Source organism: Photinus pyralis, unplaced genomic scaffold (genome assembly GCF_008802855.1).
Source record: "Photinus pyralis isolate 1611_PpyrPB1 unplaced genomic scaffold, Ppyr1.3 Ppyr1.4_LG9, whole genome shotgun sequence".
NCBI lineage: Eukaryota > Metazoa > Arthropoda > Insecta > Coleoptera > Lampyridae > Photinus > Photinus pyralis.
Genome location: NW_022170878.1, coordinates 5,868,995 through 5,886,307, shown reverse-complemented (window position 1 = coordinate 5,886,307; position 17,313 = coordinate 5,868,995). Strand labels below are relative to the sequence as shown.

The window sequence follows — 17,313 nt, the reverse complement described above, 5'->3', positions numbered from 1 at the left end:
TGTCCCTGGTAGGGCTCTAATCCTACATTTTTCTCAGCTGTGCTATTTTAACTCCTTTCATTACAAAAGAAAGACCACCCCCAATCCCTATCCCCTATGGGGTGTATGAACTTTTTTTGTAGATACTGTAACAGAAAAAAAACTGTACGAGTTTGTTTATTTGAGCAGTTAAATATTGTAAGGTAAATTTAATTACGTGGTTTATTTATTTACAATTAATTAACAATGTTTTCCCGAGACATTTTGGTGTAGTCAATTTTTGGTAAAAATGGAAGGTAATACACTGCCTTTTTTTGAGCCCCCGAAAAAAAAATTGTCTCAGATCGACCCGGAAAAAAATTTTCTTATAGAATGTGGCCTGTAGAATCCATAATTTCAAACAGTTCCAAGATTGGGCTACTAGTTCAAAAGTTACAGCCCTTTGAATTTTTTTTCGAAATTGGTTTCTAGTCTATAACTTTTGATTGAGAAGTCTGATCGAAAAAGTACGAATTGTTTTGGATTCTACGCACCAAAATTAATAAGAAAAAGTGTTTTCCCGAGAAATTTTGGTGTAGTCGATTTTTGGTAAAAAAGGAAGGCCTTTTTTTGAGCCCCGAAAAAAAATTGTCTCAGATCGACCCGGAAAAAAAATTTCTTATAGAATGTGGCCTGTAGAATCCATAATTTCAAACAGTTCCAAGATTGGGCTACTAGTTCAAAAGTTACAGCCCTTTGAATTTTCTTTCGAAATTGGTTTCTAGTCTATAACTTTTGATTGAGAAGTCTGATCGAAAAAGTACGAATTGTTTTGGATTCTACGCACCAAAATTAATAAGAAAAAGTGTTTTCCCGAGAAATTTTGGTGCAGTCGATTTTTGGTAAAAAAGGAAGGTTATACACTGCCTTTTTTTGAGCCCCGAAAAAAAAATTGTCTCAGATCGACCCGGAAAAAAAATTTTCTTATAGAATGTGGCCTGTAGAATCCATAATTTCAAACAGTTCGAAGATTGGGCTACTAGTTCAAAAGTTACAGCCCTTTGAATTTTTTTTCGAAATTGGTTTCAAGTCTATAACTTTTGATTAAGAAGTCTGATCGAAAAAGTACGAACGTCAGGGTTTTAAGTGTTAGATTATTAACGGAGATAAAGGGCTAACGTTCCGTAAAGTAAGGTTTATTATTATTACTGAGCTAGCCTTGGTATTAATTATTTCATTGGAAAATATTAATTATTACACCATAATCGGTATCAGTGCAGTAGAAATTAAATTTCAGGCCCAGGCCTGTTATTTCAATAAATAAATTTTAGGAGCGCAGGGTGTTCAAGTGAAACATATAAAACCTGTGAATGTTTCCAGGCTATGGGCGTTTGTAAATATCAGTTGCTTACATAACTTTTAAAGTACTTAAAATACTGTCTTACTTAAAACTCAATAAATGTCATTATTATTATTAAACACAATATGTAAAAATGAAAATGGAAGTTTTATATCAAATCATCGTCTTACTCTCCGCCTACTACGAGTATTTCGTGGGTTCAATCAAAACAGTATAGGCATCGATCATTTTAAAAATGTAAAATTTAATTTCAATAATCAACAACTTATCTCGTCTACCTACACAACCATATACACGTATAATTAAAAATTAAAAGCCTTCTCAGTGTTTTACACTCTCATTTTGCTTAAAAATGCTGCACTCGGCCACAAAATCGCTGCAAATAAACAGATAAGACGGTTCTAACAAGACAACCCTAAAACAACATACCTAATCTCACCATTCTTATATGTGCTGTCACCGTCATAGTAACCGCCCGAACTCCAATAGACATCTTTCACACTTACAGATCCCTGCGATACCGCATCACGATCGGCCGCCGCCTCAGACACCTTATCTATAAGTTTAGACCAACCCTTATCGTACCCCGCATTTAAAACGAGTATCGGACAATCGACATTCCGAATGTAGCTGCTCGTATTGAAACTTAGCCCGTTCTCGATCAGAGGCTCGGTCACGAACGCGTCGTACCACGGCATCCACGAAAAAATCCTTCCCAACGGCCAGTACCAGTAGCCGATCCAGTCGGAGAGCGACGTGAACGGATTTTCCAAAATTAAACCGGTGGGAACGACGCCTTCGTTTCGCAACCGCGCGACGGCGTGCGTCGCGATTGCGGCGCCGAGTTGATCGCCCCAAACGTAGACGTCTCCCTTGGTCCTGTTAAGCACCCACCTGTAGATGTGGACGGCGTCGTCGACAAGTCCGTCTTCGACTAAATCGAACGTCGACGAATCTCCGTAGCCTGTCACAAAAGTCTAATATGAAACAAATAGGAGTAGTGACAACACTGGCGATATGTCATATACAGAGTGTCTCCTTTTCTGGCTCTGAAAAGAGTCTAGTGGGTAATTCGATTAGATGTCAAAAAAATTTGAGTCAGTAACCGCCATCTTTGAATTTTGTTTTGACATCTTTTAGTTTCATTTGTTAACTTTAAAGATGCCTATTTAATTTAGTGGGGATTACTCGTGCAATCTCACTCGATTTCGGACACCCTGTATACTTAATAAAAGTTGCGCCAATGTGTCAAATAATAAAACAATCGTCATACTTCTGTAGTCGAAAGCAATAACATGAAACTGCATCGCGTAGACGCTGTAGAAATTTTTGTACTTGAACCGATCGCCATTTTGATTGTGAAAGTGGATGAGGGTCGGTTTAGTGCGATAATAATAATCGGCGTATGTTACATTCCACAGTCCGATTCGCAAGTTCTTCTTCACAGTCACATACTGATTGGTAAAATTACGTCCGCTGCTTTTGCCCGAGACATCGTAGTCACTGTGAGGACCAGTGTCTACGAGAAAAATGTGTAAATGACAAGATTGATAGATGTAGAGGGACCATACAGATTTTAGTATGCACACTGAATTCCAGTTTTAATTCTACACCCTTTGAGAGGTTAACCAAAAGGGGTGGAAGACGATACAGTACCTACAGGGTGGCCAACTAAGAATGCGAGGTACTGTATCTGAAAATCTATCCATCGTAGGGGATTGCGGTAAAAAAAGTGAATACTAAAACGGCCACGAGAAAAACCTGTAAAATATTTTCAAGTTTCTGAAATGGCCGCTAGGGGGCGTAACTGCAATCTGGAATCTAAAAAAGTGATGTTTCTGTGAATTCCGCTATATTAACCTAACAAAAAAATGTCCGGTCTTTGAAGTTGACGATAATCTGAACAATTTTTGTTTGACAATTTTTCCTGTATCTCTAAAAATGAAATGGCGGGGGGTATTTAAAGGTTTCCGTAAAGAACACCCTGTATCTTCGAAACGGCTGAGCCGATTTAAACAAACTTGGGTTAGTTCAAAATAGTATTTTACATTATTAGCCAGGTAAGTGAGTTTTTACTGGCGATAGGAGAAGTTGACTGGCGAGCCGTCAGGCGAGCCTGTCATCTCCTAGAGCCAGTAAAACTATTACCTGGCGTATAATGTACAATATTTTATTTGTTACTCATTTGTAAACGTAAATAATTAGTTCTTAAATTGATCTTGAAGAAATGTCTAAAATATCATGTGATCCATGTAACAGAGACTTCGCATTAATTCTGGCCAATGAAATTACTAAATTACTAACTTGTAAAATTTTTACAGGTCTGCTGTCAGTTTTACAAGTCAGTAGCGTTTAAACATGACGTTTACCCGTTTGCGTTTTGTCTTGTTAATCAACGTTTACAAGTGAGTAACAAATAAAAGCTATTAGCTACAAATATTATACTACTTGAAGTTTTGTTAGTTTCACATATCACCGCTTGAGGGCTTTTTTCCACATTCCGACAGAAATGGTTAATTTTCTCAAAAAAATTAAATGCATTGGTTCGATTTTTTTTCATGAAAAAGTAGCTAAATGATGCCTAAACAACCTCGTGAAAACAGCATCTCAATATCATGCGTGATGGCCAGCATTTCGAGCATTTATGGCGGCATTAAAAGCTTCCTTTTTTAAATCGATCCACCTTAGGGCCACAAATTATACAATAAAAATAATTCCGGAAAAATTGGCTTAAAAAAAAAAATTTTGAAGGTATAAAATTTTCTTTGGCCTAAATTTTATGGTTAGGAACAAGATATCGAGATGCGGTTTTCGCGAGCTTGTTTAGGCATCATTTAGCTACTTTTTCATGAAAAAAAAAACAAACCGACGCATTTCATTTTTTTGAGAAAATTAACCATTTCTGTCGGAATGTCGAAAAAAGCCCTCAAGCGGCGATATGTGTAACTAACAAAACTTCAAATACCTATTATTTGTAGCCGAAGAATAACTCTTTTCAATTAAACCAAGTTTGTTTAAATCGGCTCAGCCGTTTCGGAGATACGGGGTGTTCTTTACGGAAACCTTTGGAAACCCCCACCCCTTCATTTTTAGAGATTCTGAAAAAATTGTCAAACAAAAATTGTTCAGATTATCGTCAATTTCAAAGACCGGACACTTTTTTGTTAGGTTAATATAGCGGAATTCACAGAAACGTCACTTTTTTAGATTTCAGATTGCAGTTACGCCCCCTAGCGGCCATTTCAGAAACTTAAAAATATTTTCCAGGTTTTTCTCGTGGCCGTTTTACTAATAACTTTTTTTACAGCGAACCTCTACAATGGACAGGTTCCCAGTTACAGTACCTCGCATTCTTATTTGGCCACCCTGTACATGCTAAAAAACTTCTCCGTGAAATGGCAGCCTCCCTCAATATTTTAAATATTTTTAAAATTAAAAAAAATCAACCCTTTTTGGAATCAACCAAACCTAAAGTGTCTAAAAGACCCTTAAACAGTTCTAGAAAGCACAGGAGAGGACCCTAAATTCTCATTAAGAGGCTTCAAAGTGCTAATGCAAAAAAAAATACATGGCCCCTCTAATGCCTTCATAATAATCAACCTGGATTGAAAATCAAGCTGCGTTGGAATCCAATGGAGTTTTTAAACGGCAATGGTAATAAAACAAACAGCGTGATGAACGTTATCGTCAGCAAAATTAATCTGAAAGCAATCCGGTTTTAAAATCCCCGGTGTGGGTGGGATGTTAAACGAACATGAAAATTGACGTAATCCAACAACACTTGCGGCATCTCCTGCACGTTCCCTTACTGCACATCCAGTAGCGCAGTCGGCGAAGTGACGACAGTATTTTCGCGATGGACAACGTGCACTTGAGCTTGCGGTACTCCACATCGTTCTCGTAGCCGAGTATGGGCTCCTCGGCGCAACGATCTTTGTCCGCGTCGGCTACGGTGGGATAATTAGGGAAAGGGGGAGATTTAATTCGTTTACCTGGGAACACTACGCTGCACTCGAAGAGGCAACACGACATTTTTCTTGTGCCACCGACGTATTTCGCAATATTGTGCAAAACAGATAAAAAAATGGTCTACGGGTGAAAGGCATTTGAACTACTGACGCAACCAATAGATCATATGAACTATTAGGAATTAGGCTGCGTTCGGTATTCGCGATTCGAAACACTAGAGGCGCTGATGTAATTTACAAATGGCGCTTTTTGAATTTTCAAAATATTTTTATGCGAATCGTTTGTTGGTGTTTGTTAGTTACATTTTCACGTTTGTTGGTTGATCGTTATTTAATTACTCAAAATTCAAAAATTTGGGCGTATAGTCCCTCACTTTTGGAATTTTCAGACAGTTTCATGTTTGTTACGCAATTTAGGTTACGCATATACTACTCAAATTTTGTATCACTTCTTAAATATGGAATAATCATTTGGGGAGGCTCCTCACAAATGCAGCGACTATTTAAAATACAAAAAACGGCCATTAGAGTAACCTTTAAGTTAAATAATAGACAAAGCTGCAGAAACATCTTCAAGCACAACAGGCCCTTAACGATATACGGATATTATACATATATATGAATGTATAATCTTTTTAGTTAAAGATTCTCAATACTTTATGACTATTTCCCTAAACCAGTGGTTCCCAACCTTTTACTAACAACAAACCCTACCTTTAGATTTTTTTTCTGGCGTACCCCCAAAACTTATGCCTGTTCAATTTAACAATTGGTGCAAGCCTCGACACCAATCACCATAACGAACCAAATAGCGAAAAAAGTAGAACAATAGCTCTTAAAATAAAGAACTAGTACCGTCTCAACGAATGAGCTTTTATTTTTTATTTTTGTGGAAATGCGCCAAAAATGAACACCCATTAAACAATAGAACCTGTACAAATCTTACACTATCGGGAGCACTCCACCTTCTAATCATTCGGGAATAACGCCGATTTGCTGTTGTATAGTCGCCTCTTACGACACGCAGTGCACTCTGCGGTAGGGGTATTCTGTGCCGCCCCTACACGGCCGAAGTGCTTTCGAACTACACCTTTAACGACTTCAAAGAAACCTATACGTTCTAAATGTCAAGCGGAATAGGAATTTCAGGAAAATCCTAAATGAAAAGCTAAATGTTACTCAAATTTATAACGCGAAATAACTACTCATTAATTCGGCGTCGATATTAGAACGCAATTCGATTTTCTTATATAGCAAACGAAAAGTATCTAGTAAAACAATGGAAATTCTCGAAGGTGGCGTATCACATTTCATAGAAACAATTATGCCGCATTCGTTCGTATAATATTTACCGATGCATAATCTTTTATCGACTTGATGGCGCCTTGATGTCTCTGTGGATTTCTAGAATATTCGCTTTGCTTGTATGACAGAATTATCAGTATGAAGGTTTTGTTTAAGACAGGATTTGTAATGTGTCGCAAAATCGCAATGAGCACATTTAAAATCTTCAGAATCGGTATGTTTTAAAATGTATTGTTTAAAGCAGTATTTGTTATATGTCTTGTAATCACAATTAGCACATTTAAGATCATTAGAATAAGTATGTACCTAAGTCACATTCAAACTCATTAAAAATTTGAGTTTTAATATCCCAACCACAATGGCATTGGGCGCATGCCTGTTGAGGGCCCAAAACAAGAGAGGGATAATAAAAAAAAAATAAAATAAATAAAAAAATGAGTTTGTTGTTTGTCCTTTGGAAGACAAGAGAAAATTAATATTTTGTGATTTCCGTTCCGTTAATTAATTAATAATTATTAGAAAATGTTAGTTTCACAATGCAAATTTAAAATTAGAATAGAAACGGACACGGTCGCCGCAGTACGATCGATAAACATACCTCTCGCTTGAGTGAGCATAATTATCAGTAGCTAATTAGATGTGCTGCGGCAAGCTTCGCCTGATTAGGTTGTGTTTGGTGTCAAATGAAACACGCATAATTTTTAAGATCGGTCTAATTAATGGCTGGGAAAACCACCGGGCCTTCCACAAATTTCCAAATTCATAAGAGCAAGTCTTTTAAAAACCTTTGAGTATCTTTAAAGTACAAAGAAGAACCTTTAAAATGTATTTATGGGTTTAACAGAGCGTCAAAGGGTCGACCAGTTCGGAAGCTTTCAGAAACCTTAAGATCCTCCTCTTTCTGTAATAGTGGAGCCTTTATGACCTTTTGTGTCTGTCAAAGTGCTTTATTTGATTCTTAGTGTGCTTACATGTTTAATCAATTCTGTACGTCCAGGATTACATAAATAACTCCTCGAAATAATTTAATTTAGCCGAATTATCTCTAATCAATACTTATAAGTTACCACATTCACAAACATTTAGCTAACACACACTGCTTAATTAATATTGTAAAAAACGGTTTGTGTGCCTTAAAAGGTGTTGTCTAAGACAGAGTTTTTTATGTGCCTCATAATCGCAATGCGCACATTTCAAACCTTCAGAAACTTTGTGTTTTAAAAAGTGTTGTTTAAAGTAGCGTTCGTTATTTGTCTCGTAATTACAATTGGCACATTTAAAATCTTTAGACACTTTATGTATTAAGAGGTGTTGTTTAAAGTGGCATTTATTACTTGTCGCGTAACTACAATTAGGACATTTGAAATCTTTAGCGTCTGTATGTCTCAAAAGGTGCCGTTTAAAGTGGTACTTGTTACTTGTCTCGTAATTACATTGAGCACATTTAAAATCTTTAGAATCGGTATGTGTTAAAAGATGTCGTTTAAAGTTGTTTTTCTGATTTGTCTGGTAATCACAATTGGAACAGTTAAAATTTTTAGAGTCTGTGTGATTTAAAAGGTGTTGTTTAAGGTTAGTTTTGTAATTTGTCTCGTAATCACAGTTAGCACATTTAAAATTTTTAGAATCGGTATGATTTAAAAGGTGTTGTTTAAAATTGGATTTGTTGTTTGTTTCGTAATCACAATTAGCACATTTAAAATTTTTAGAACCGATATGTTTTAAAAGGTGTTGTTTAAAGTAGTATTTGTTGCTTGTCTCATAATTACATTTAGCACATTTAAAGTCTTTAGAATTGGTATGTTTTAAGAGGTGTTGTTTAAAGTGGTATTTGTTATTTGTCTCGAAATCACAATTATCACATTTAAAATCTTTAGAATCGGCATGTTTTAAAAGGTGTTGTTTAAAGTAGTATTTGTTATATGTCTGGTAGTCACAATTAGCACATTTAAAATCTTTAGAACCGGTATGTCGTAAACTGTGTTGTTTAAAGTATCGTTTGCTATTTGTCTCATAATTGCAATGACCACATTTAAAATCTTTAGAATCAGTATGTTTTAAAAGGTGTCGTTTAAAGACTTTTTTGTTATTTGTCTTGTAATCATAATTAGCACACTGTAGCAGTTGCTCATCATCACAATTACTACTTGTTGTGTTTTGACCAAAGTCACATTTAAAATCGTTGGAAATTTCAGTTTTAATATTCCATTCACAATCAGTTTGATGTTGTACTTCTTCATTATCAAGTGATTTCGAGCACTGTGCAGTGATGGTAAATTCATCCTTTATTGTAACCAAATCATCTTCTTGTTTTGGTTCGATTTTAAAGAGTGTCTCGAAATCATTTCCGTCCATATCTAGCATCAATCACGTTATCAAGGAAGGTGTTACATTTATTACATAAAAGAGATAAAACAATACTGGAAATAATTTTTCCAATAAAGATAAACCACAGTCTAGGCACCCAAAGCTCTGGCTGTGGCTCAAGTAACTAAACATGTCAACTGTCAAGTTCCACTGGAGTCCTATTCCAGTGGTGTATCGATGCGTTCTATTTTATACTATATCTCCAAACTGGTTTCTCTCCAATCTTTCATCGGTAATAGTTTATTATCCGGGGGGTAACACCGATTTCAACCAAATTTCACAGGGGTCAAGAGGGGGGTCCCACGATACTAAAAAACCATACCAAACCCACCGCAATTGTTTATAACAAATAATAGCTAATAACAAATTTTATACAATGTTCCGTTACAAAAATTAAGGTGGCGCTGTGTGTAAATAAATCAATAATCTGATTATTCATGTGCGCAGGTGCAATTCCTACCCAGCGGCCACCGCGTTATACTTATAGACGCCATTTCTGTTTGCACCTGCTGAAGAAAACAGACGCTTTACTTTCGCTTCGTTTATCGTTCGTATTCTGCTATTTTAAAGCAATCATGGCGTGTCAGAGCTGCTATAATACACATCTTTTTCAGATTTATGTCACCTCGAACGGGATCATCTGGTGCTTCCCACCCGAGAAGACACCCGACTTCCGTTTTAGATTCGAGCGTCAGGTGAAAGTATCGAAAACTAGGAAGACTCAAAAGTGTTCGTTCTCTATTACAGCCGAGGGATCCCATCTGGATGTCCCGACCGTGTGTTGGTTCGTTGCGTGCTGGCTCATGGTTCACCATCCGAAGAAGAGGTTTTATCATGGAAGAGCTGCAAGTTTCGTCCAGGACATTCATCGACTGGAGCAGTTTCTGTCGAGAGGTATGTATGGATTATTTAACACGTCGTTCTGTTCTTTTAGGTGGAGAAGGAGTCACCGCTAAGATCGGCAAGAGGAAGTACAACCGTAGGAGAAGAATCGAAGGCCAGTGGATCTTCGGAGGGTATGAGCGAGGCTCGGGTAAGGTTTTTATCATTCCAGTTCCGGATCGAACGACGGATACCTTGCTTGACCTTATACGCGAGCACATACGACCTCGTACGTAGCAGACTGCTGCGATGCTTATTTTTACCTTTATCATGTATTTTTATTTAATAAAATAAGTGTGGTTATATGTATATTTATTACACACTTTACCTAGCCAAATTAGCGGTGTACGGAATAGGTTAAAGAAGTATTCTCAAGAACATTCTCTAGGTTAAAGGTTTTTTTAAAAACCCCTCTTAAAATTTGCATTGAGCAAGTACAAATTCACCTTTAAAATCCACGCTTTATGTGTGTTAAACAGGTGTGCTTAAGAAGTTGCCTACTTGCTTAGGTTAAAAGTTTTATTAAGAAATCACCTATATCGCCATTAATTACAATTAGTCAAACAAAAGAAGCGATATTAAGCTAATATAGTATATTAAAGTACAAGTGTCATTTGATGAAGATTGTCGCACGAGGTAGTTTGCCGCATAAGCCGCGTAGCGGCGAATGCGGCAAAAGCCGAGTGCGACAAGTAGACAAATGACACGTGTGCTTTATACTATTTTTTCTATTTCGACTTTTATTTTAAATAATAAATTATACAAATTATAAATATTGCCTTTAGGCGTTGTTAGGTAATTTTAAACTATCATTCAGTGTATGTTGGTAATAGACACAATTCATTTATTTTCACGTTGGCTAACCCGATTCCTGTATTTTCAAACTTCAAACTTTTAATTAGGTATTTGGTCATAATTCCATTTTGCGGCAGTTACGATGAATACGGATGACAAACACGTCTCTTGTACCCCATCGGAGATCCAAGAGATTGCCAATGAAGCGACGTTAAATTTACTGCCTGTAAAATCGAAAGTAAAGTACGAGGAGTACAAAATTTTTGAAAACTGGCTCACCGAGAAGGGGAGTTCAAAAAGTAAGCAAGAATGTACTGCTGGCATATTTTACTACGCTAAGTAAAAATAAAAAAAAGTTCTACCCTTTGGAGTATATATTCAAAATTAATCGGAATTAATACAATCGGTCAAGTTCCTCGTACGTTATTTACACTTTACAGGTTATGTTTAGTTTTGATTTGACGGATACCGTTGACAGCAAAAAAGCAAGGGGTACCAATCCAACAAAATAAAAAAAATAATGCGTTTCTATTTCTTTCGGCATCATTTCTATCTAGAAACGCACGCAAACTGGGCCAATCAAGTACGGTTTCGGTATTGTTTCCACATCGAAATAGAAAAAAGATATTTCACTTTGATCTGTGCCTAGGTCGGGAAGAGGATTTCGATAATTAAACATCTTGCATTAAAATTTTTGAAAAATGAACGCATCGCGCCACCTATTGCGCAATAGGTAAAGTTTTTTCCTGCTACCATGACATTTCCAATCTTTTTATATTTTTTTTTGAAAAAATGGGTCATTTGCGGAAAAAGATTCTATCATTTTCTTCAAAAACAGCCCATTTCCTACACTTTCTGAACATTTTTTTCGAAAATTACGCTACCCCCCGGATATGAAACCGTTACCCCTCCAACAGTAGTCCTCATGAGGTATCGAACACAAGGTTTCGGATTGGGCTTAATTGTCCTTCAATAAGTCCATTCCGCTAGTTTTTTTAATTTCGCTAACGTTATCGTTCGTATTTATCGTAATAGTCTCTAATTCGTGAGTTATCCCCCCAAATATGAGGCCTCCAAAACCTAGCCAACATTCATGCGTGTCATTTAGATTTTAGACGTACTTAAATTCCGTTACCGTAGGCGCACTACACTAATACTCTCAAAGTGCTACAAATACAGGGGGTGAATTATGTATATCATATCTCGGTAAATATCGAATGTATACAACATTTTTCTATATGAAAATTGTTGCATTTTATTGCCTATAATAAGGCAGCATTCAATTGTTTTTAAGACAGAAAACAAATGACTAACGAAAAACAATTGAATTTTTTTTAAATAGCAGTGCACCTTTTCATTAGGATCATTTGATAGAGATTTGTTTTCTCTTTCCTATGATTAGTATCCTTATTCAAGAAAATTTGAATTTATATAAACGCAACAGTATTTTATTTAGCGTCGCCCGCGAATGTCTCCCTAAAAAACCCTCAGACTCTTAATGCCAACTTTTTTATTCCCAAAATCCGCCTACAAAATGGAGGATAAATATTCCAACGACCAGTGCAGGTGAGAATATAAACGGTAAGTATTCAAGGTAAAGTAGATTATCACAAACAGAACCACACACTAAAGAGAAGAAAATAATTAGAGGACCCCCTTCTCGCATTGCTAGGACGCACGAGCTGCAGTCCGAGCGAGATGAAGGAACGTTACTAAGAGGGCTGCGAATCTAGCGACTGACGCTAACTTTCTGCGAAGTCCGTCGCGTAAAAATCACCTGTTTCCGTGGCATTGCGCAGTACAGTCGACGTATCACGATTGTAGTATACAAACGAACGAACAAAATAGGTAAAAATGAAACACTTGCTAACCCTCGCCCCTATTACGAGTGTTTCGTGGGTTCAAAGTAGGAATCGTTCTTTTTCAAAAAGTAAAATTTTAATTTCAATAATCAACAATTTATAATTTATATTATCTATCTACACAACCGTATACTCGTCTAATTTCTCAGTGTTTTACATTCTCATTCTGCTTAAAAATGCTGCACTCGGCCACAAAATCGCTGCAAATAAACAAATGAGACGGTTCTAACAACACAACCCTCAACACCATACCTGATCTCCTGATCATATCTTCTGTAGGGGTCATAGTAATGACCATCCGAACTCCAATAGACGCGTTTCACACTTACAGATCCCTGCGATACCGCATCACGATCGGCCGCCGCCTCAGACACCTTATCTATAAGTTTAGACCAACCCTTTTCGTACCCCGCATTTAAAACGAGTATCGGACAATCGACATTCCGAATGTAGCTGCTCGTATTGAAACTTAGCCCGTTCTCGATCAGAGGCTCGGTCACGAACGCGTCGTACCACGGCATCCACGAAAAGATCCTTCCCAACGGCCAGTACCAGTAGCCGATCCGGTCGGAGAGCGACGTGTACGGATTTTCCAAAATTAAGCCGGTGGGAACGACGCCTTCGTTTCGCAATCGCGCGACGGCGTGCGTCGCGATCGCGGCGCCGAGTTGATCGCCCCAAACGTAGACGTCTCCCTTGGTACTGTTAAGCACCCAACTGTAGACGTGGACGGCGTCATCGACAAGTCCGTCTTCGACTAAATCGAATGACGACGAATCTCCGTAGCCTGTGACAAAAGTCTAATATGAAACAAATGGCTACAGTCACTAAATATAGAAAGTACTGCAATCCATTGGGCTCGTGTGTTTGAGAGAGAATGCATGATTCTTGCCCAAAAATGGCGGAAGTTACCAGATTCTCGTAACTTTAATGTTAGGAATTGTTCCACCTGTTTGGAGATATCTGTATATATTTTTATAAAAAATGACAGCTGTTCAGATTTTGTCAATGTTGGCAGCAAATTTGCCCAAAAATGGATGATGCGGTACTTTCTATATCTATTGACTTTCCACTTTTTCTAGAAGTATTGGTTGGAACCCAAAATGCTATGAAACAGGCCAACAATGTTCTGAAGAGTGTAATTTGATTAAAGATGTCAAAAAAATTGATAATTCGTGTCAGTAACCGCCATCTTTGATTTTTTGTTAATTTTTATAATGAAAGATGGATGGATTGGAATTACCCATGCAATCGTACTCGATCTAGGACACCCTGTATACTAAAAAAAATTGCTTACTTCTGTAGTCGAAAGCAATAACATTAAACGGTCCCGCGTAGACGCTGTAGAAATTTTCGTATTTCCGCCGATCGCCGTTTTGATTGTGAAAGTGGATTAGGGTCGGTTTACTCCGATGATAATAATCAGAGTATGATACGTTCCATAGTCCGATTTGCAAGTTCCTCTTCACGGTCACATACTGATTGGTAAAATTAAGTCCTCTGCTTTTGCCCGAGACATTGTAGTCACTGTGAGGGCCGGTATCTACATGAAAAATTTGTAAATGACAAGGTCGATGGTAGCTACGAAGATGTAGAAGGACCATACAGATTTTAATATGCACCCTTTAAGAGGTAAACCAAAATTGTACTACTTTTTTGTAAAACAATTGTTAATCAAGTTGACTTTTCACCACTGCACTTCGACCGATTCAAGGCTGAATGGGAGGGTTATTGCTAAAGGGGTATAAGCCGATACAGTACATGCTAAAGAACTTCTCCGTGAAATGGCAGCCTCAATTTTTTAAAACTAAATAAAATAAAAAAGAATTATTGTATTTATTTCTTTTCCAACAAATTTTTATTTATGGCATATATATATATATATATATATATATATATATATATTTGTAAACCATAAATAAAAAATTTGTTGTGAAAGACAAATAATTACAATAATTTGAATAATTAATCCCAAACAACGATGGACCTACCAATACAATATAATAACAATTTTTTTAAATGCTTTCTGGAACGAAGCACACCTTGAAAGTGTCTAAAAGACCCTTAAAGTCCTAGAAAGCACAGGAGAGAACCCTAAATTCTCATTAAGAGACCTCAAAGAGTGCTAATAGAAAAAAAAACATGGCCCCCTCTGACGCCTTCATAATACTCAACCTGGATTGAAAATCAAGCTGCGTTGGAATTCGATCGAGTTTTTAAAAGGCAATGGTAATAAAACGAACAGCGTGATGAACGTTATCGTCAGCAAAATTAATCTGAAAGCAATCCGGTTTTAAAATCCCCCGGAGGGTGGGGTGTCAAACGAACATGAAAATTGACGTAATCCAACAACACTTGCGGCATCTCCGGCGCGTTCCCTTACTGCACAACCAGTAGCGAAGTCGGCGAAGTGACGACAGTATTTTCGCAATGGACAACGTGCACTTGAGCTTGCGGTACTCCACCTCGTTCTCGTAGCCGAGTATGGGCTCCTCGGCGCAACGATCTTTGTCCGCGTCGGCTACGGTAGGATAATTAGGGAAAGGTGGAGATTTAATTGGTTTACCTGGGAACACTACGCTGCACTCGAAGAGGCAACACGACATGTTTCTTGTGGTACTGGTATATTTCCCAATATTGAGCAAAACCAATTAAAAATGTCGAACACTCAAAAACAAAACCCGGGTAGGTCTACTTGTGAAAGGCATTTGATCTACTGGTTATGCTTTGTAGTTGCAGACGATCATATGAACTATTCGGACTTTGGTTGCGTTCGGTTATTACAGTTGTATTTTTAGGATAGTTCTCCAGATAAAAAGATCTTCTGGAAGCTCATATGAAACTATGGATAGGTCAGATAAAATGTGACGTTTTAAACACTACAATCTCTGAGCCAATGGAGATTAACAAAATACCATCAATAGTAATTACAATGTGCTGCCACCAGAGGTCTTACTGCGTGCGTGCGTAGTGAGTGCACTGTATTTAAAGGTTGATGCATTAACAAAAACGGTGTCTCTATTAACACTAATGGTTTGGCCCGAATATTTTTAACTCTCTACAGATGGCATCAAATATTCTCCAAAAATTAGTACTTTTAAAACAAAGCTTAACAAACCCATGAAAGATAATTGTTTTTACGATGTAACCGTATTTTATCAGTTTGCGTGTTCAGTATGGACACTTAAAAATAAATATTACCAGTGCAAGTTTCTGTAATATGTTGAAGTGTGCTTTACAGCATTTTCTTCATTGAGAGTGCAGAATATCAATGCAATAAATTTATTTAATTATTCATATTCCCTCCCACGAAACCACTACAAAGCAAGTACAGAATTAATATTTAATTTAACGAGTGCGTTAAAAGATGTTGTTTAAGGGAGGATTTGTAATGCGTCTCAAAATCGCAATGAGCACATTTAAAATCTTTGGAGACCTTATGTTTCAAAAGGTGTCTTTTAAGACAGTAGTTGAGATGTGTCTCATAATCACAATGAGTACATTTAAAATCTTTAGAAACTTTATGTTTTAAAAGATGTCGTTTAAAGTTCGTTTTGTATTTTGTCTGGTAATTACACTTAGCGCATTTAAAATCGTTAGAATCGGTATGTAGTAAAAGGTGTTGTTTAAGGTGGTACCTGTTGCTCGTCTCGTAACTGCATCTACTACATTTAAAATCTTTAGAATCGGTATGTCTTAAAATGTGACGTTTAAAAGCTTTTTTGTAGTTTGTCTCAAAATTACACTTGGCACACTTAAAATCTTTAGAATCGGAGTGTTTTAAAACGTGTTGTTTAAAGTGGTTTTTGTTATTTGTCTCGTAATTACATTTAGCACATTTAAAATTATTAAAATCGGTATGTTTTAAAAGGTGTCTTTTAAAGTAGGATTTACTACTTGTCTTATAATCACAATTAGCACATTTAAAATCAATAGAATCAATATGTGATAAAAGGTGTCGTTTTAAGTTGTATTTCAAATGCGTCTTGTAATCACAGTTGGCACATAGTAGCACATTACGTTGCAGCAATTGTTTATTCTTTGTTCCATAATCCCCTGTAACATTATGCTCTAAAAGATGTTGTTAAACTTGCAGCTTACTATTTGTTGTGTGTTGACCAAAGTCACACTCAATTTGAGTTTTAATATTCCATCCACAATCAGTTTGTACTTCCTCATTATTGAGCAATTTGGAGCACTGTGCAGTAATGGTAATTTCTTCCTTTACTGTAACCAATGCTGCATTGCTTACCAAAATGTTACTTTGAAGATCAGAATCGATTTCTTCTTCTTGTTTTGGTTCGATTTTAACAAGTGTTACATCACTTACGTCCATATCTAGCATCAATAACGTTATCAAGAAATGTGCTACAATTACATTTTTATTCTTTAAATCTTTCTTCAAATTGTTTACTCATCACAAGTCCATTTAAATTTATAGCTCTCGGTGGGCGTAGATAAAACTCTGGCTCCAGTGGCGTACCGATGTATTTTATTTTTGGTTACGGGACGCTATTAAGCTCCCCAGCTAGGGCCATCAAATTAATAAAAATGGCTAGAGTGCACCTTAGTTGAGCGTTTTCATAAAAAAAAATTTGCGGGAGAAGCGCGAAATTTTCCACAATCTTAATACAAAGTTCACATAATTTCGTAGAAATATGATGTTGTGTTACTCCATATTTCATCGCAACAAAAACATGTACAATCGTGGATATCGTAATGGCGAATTGAATTACATGAGCCAGGTTATCGTTCCGTTTCAAACATAAATAATCGTTCGAAGTTTCGGCTGTCTATGAAAGATGTCCCTTCCCCT

General features: G+C 36.8%; 4 protein-coding genes and 1 long non-coding RNA gene across 6 annotated transcripts; 1 reads left to right on the top strand and 4 right to left on the bottom strand.

Moving 5' to 3' along the window:
* Window positions 1–1,542: 1,542 nt before the first annotated feature.
* LOC116180438 (lysophosphatidylserine lipase ABHD12-like) lies at window positions 1,543–5,452 on the bottom strand. The gene is made up of 6 exons (XM_031500413.1): window positions 5,311–5,452; window positions 5,073–5,265; window positions 4,919–5,019; window positions 2,592–2,837; window positions 1,748–2,282; window positions 1,543–1,694 (listed from the first exon to the last, which is right to left on the bottom strand). Exons 1-6 carry the CDS (start codon window positions 5,348–5,350, stop codon window positions 1,640–1,642), a joined length of 1,170 nt encoding a protein of 389 aa, XP_031356273.1. The 5' UTR covers window positions 5,351–5,452; the 3' UTR covers window positions 1,543–1,639.
* A 2,060-nt stretch (window positions 5,453–7,512) lies between these two features.
* On the bottom strand, window positions 7,513–9,064 carry LOC116180436 (gastrula zinc finger protein XlCGF46.1-like). The gene has a single exon (XM_031500412.1). It carries the CDS (start codon window positions 8,953–8,955, stop codon window positions 7,696–7,698), a length of 1,260 nt encoding a protein of 419 aa, XP_031356272.1. The 5' UTR covers window positions 8,956–9,064; the 3' UTR covers window positions 7,513–7,695.
* A 364-nt stretch (window positions 9,065–9,428) lies between these two features.
* Window positions 9,429–10,143, top strand: LOC116180437. Its single transcript, XR_004147123.1, has 2 exons — window positions 9,429–9,505; window positions 9,573–10,143. It is a non-coding gene; the product is annotated as an uncharacterized LOC116180437 (long non-coding RNA).
* A 2,428-nt stretch (window positions 10,144–12,571) lies between these two features.
* Window positions 12,572–15,224, bottom strand: LOC116180433 (lysophosphatidylserine lipase ABHD12-like). Its single transcript, XM_031500409.1, has 6 exons — window positions 15,064–15,224; window positions 14,826–15,018; window positions 14,673–14,773; window positions 13,795–14,040; window positions 12,750–13,284; window positions 12,572–12,697 (listed from the first exon to the last, which is right to left on the bottom strand). The coding sequence occupies exons 1-6, from the start codon at window positions 15,101–15,103 to the stop codon at window positions 12,643–12,645; spliced, it is 1,170 nt and encodes a 389-aa protein (XP_031356269.1). The 5' UTR covers window positions 15,104–15,224; the 3' UTR covers window positions 12,572–12,642.
* Window positions 15,225–15,806: 582 nt separating this feature from the next.
* On the bottom strand, window positions 15,807–17,180 carry LOC116180434 (zinc finger Y-chromosomal protein 2-like). Of its 2 annotated transcripts, none has more exons than XM_031500410.1 (3): window positions 16,912–17,180; window positions 16,599–16,865; window positions 15,807–16,553 (listed from the first exon to the last, which is right to left on the bottom strand). In XM_031500410.1, exons 1-3 carry the CDS (start codon window positions 16,913–16,915, stop codon window positions 15,841–15,843), a joined length of 984 nt encoding a protein of 327 aa, XP_031356270.1. In that variant the 5' UTR covers window positions 16,916–17,180; the 3' UTR covers window positions 15,807–15,840. The 2 variants fall into 2 exon arrangements, with proteins under 2 accessions (XP_031356270.1, XP_031356271.1); XM_031500411.1 differs by having other exon boundaries at window positions 16,919–17,179.
* Between the last annotated feature and the right edge of the window lie 133 nt (window positions 17,181–17,313).

Coding starts and splice junctions, on each gene's coding strand:
- LOC116180438 (XM_031500413.1), bottom strand. CDS start 5,350: ATGTCGTGTTGCCTCTTCGAGTGCAGCGTAGTGTTCCCAG. Junction 5,266..5,310: donor GTGCAGCGTAGTGTTCCCAG/GTAAACGAATTA, acceptor ATCCCACCGTAG/CCGACGCGGACAAAGATCGT. Junction 1,695..1,747: donor TATAAGAATGGTGAGATTAG/GTATGTTGTTTT, acceptor GTTTATTTGCAG/CGATTTTGTGGCCGAGTGCA.
- LOC116180436 (XM_031500412.1), bottom strand. CDS start 8,955: ATGCTAGATATGGACGGAAATGATTTCGAGACACTCTTTAAAATCGAA.
- LOC116180433 (XM_031500409.1), bottom strand. CDS start 15,103: ATGTCGTGTTGCCTCTTCGAGTGCAGCGTAGTGTTCCCAG. Junction 14,774..14,825: donor TGGATTACGTCAATTTTCAT/GTTCGTTTGACA, acceptor GATTGCTTTCAG/ATTAATTTTGCTGACGATAA. Junction 14,041..14,672: donor CAGCTTGATTTTCAATCCAG/GTTGAGTATTAT, acceptor TTTTTCATGTAG/ATACCGGCCCTCACAGTGAC.
- LOC116180434 (XM_031500410.1), bottom strand. Junction 16,554..16,598: donor TGGTCAACACACAACAAATA/GTAAGCTGCAAG, acceptor ATAATGTTACAG/GGGATTATGGAACAAAGAAT.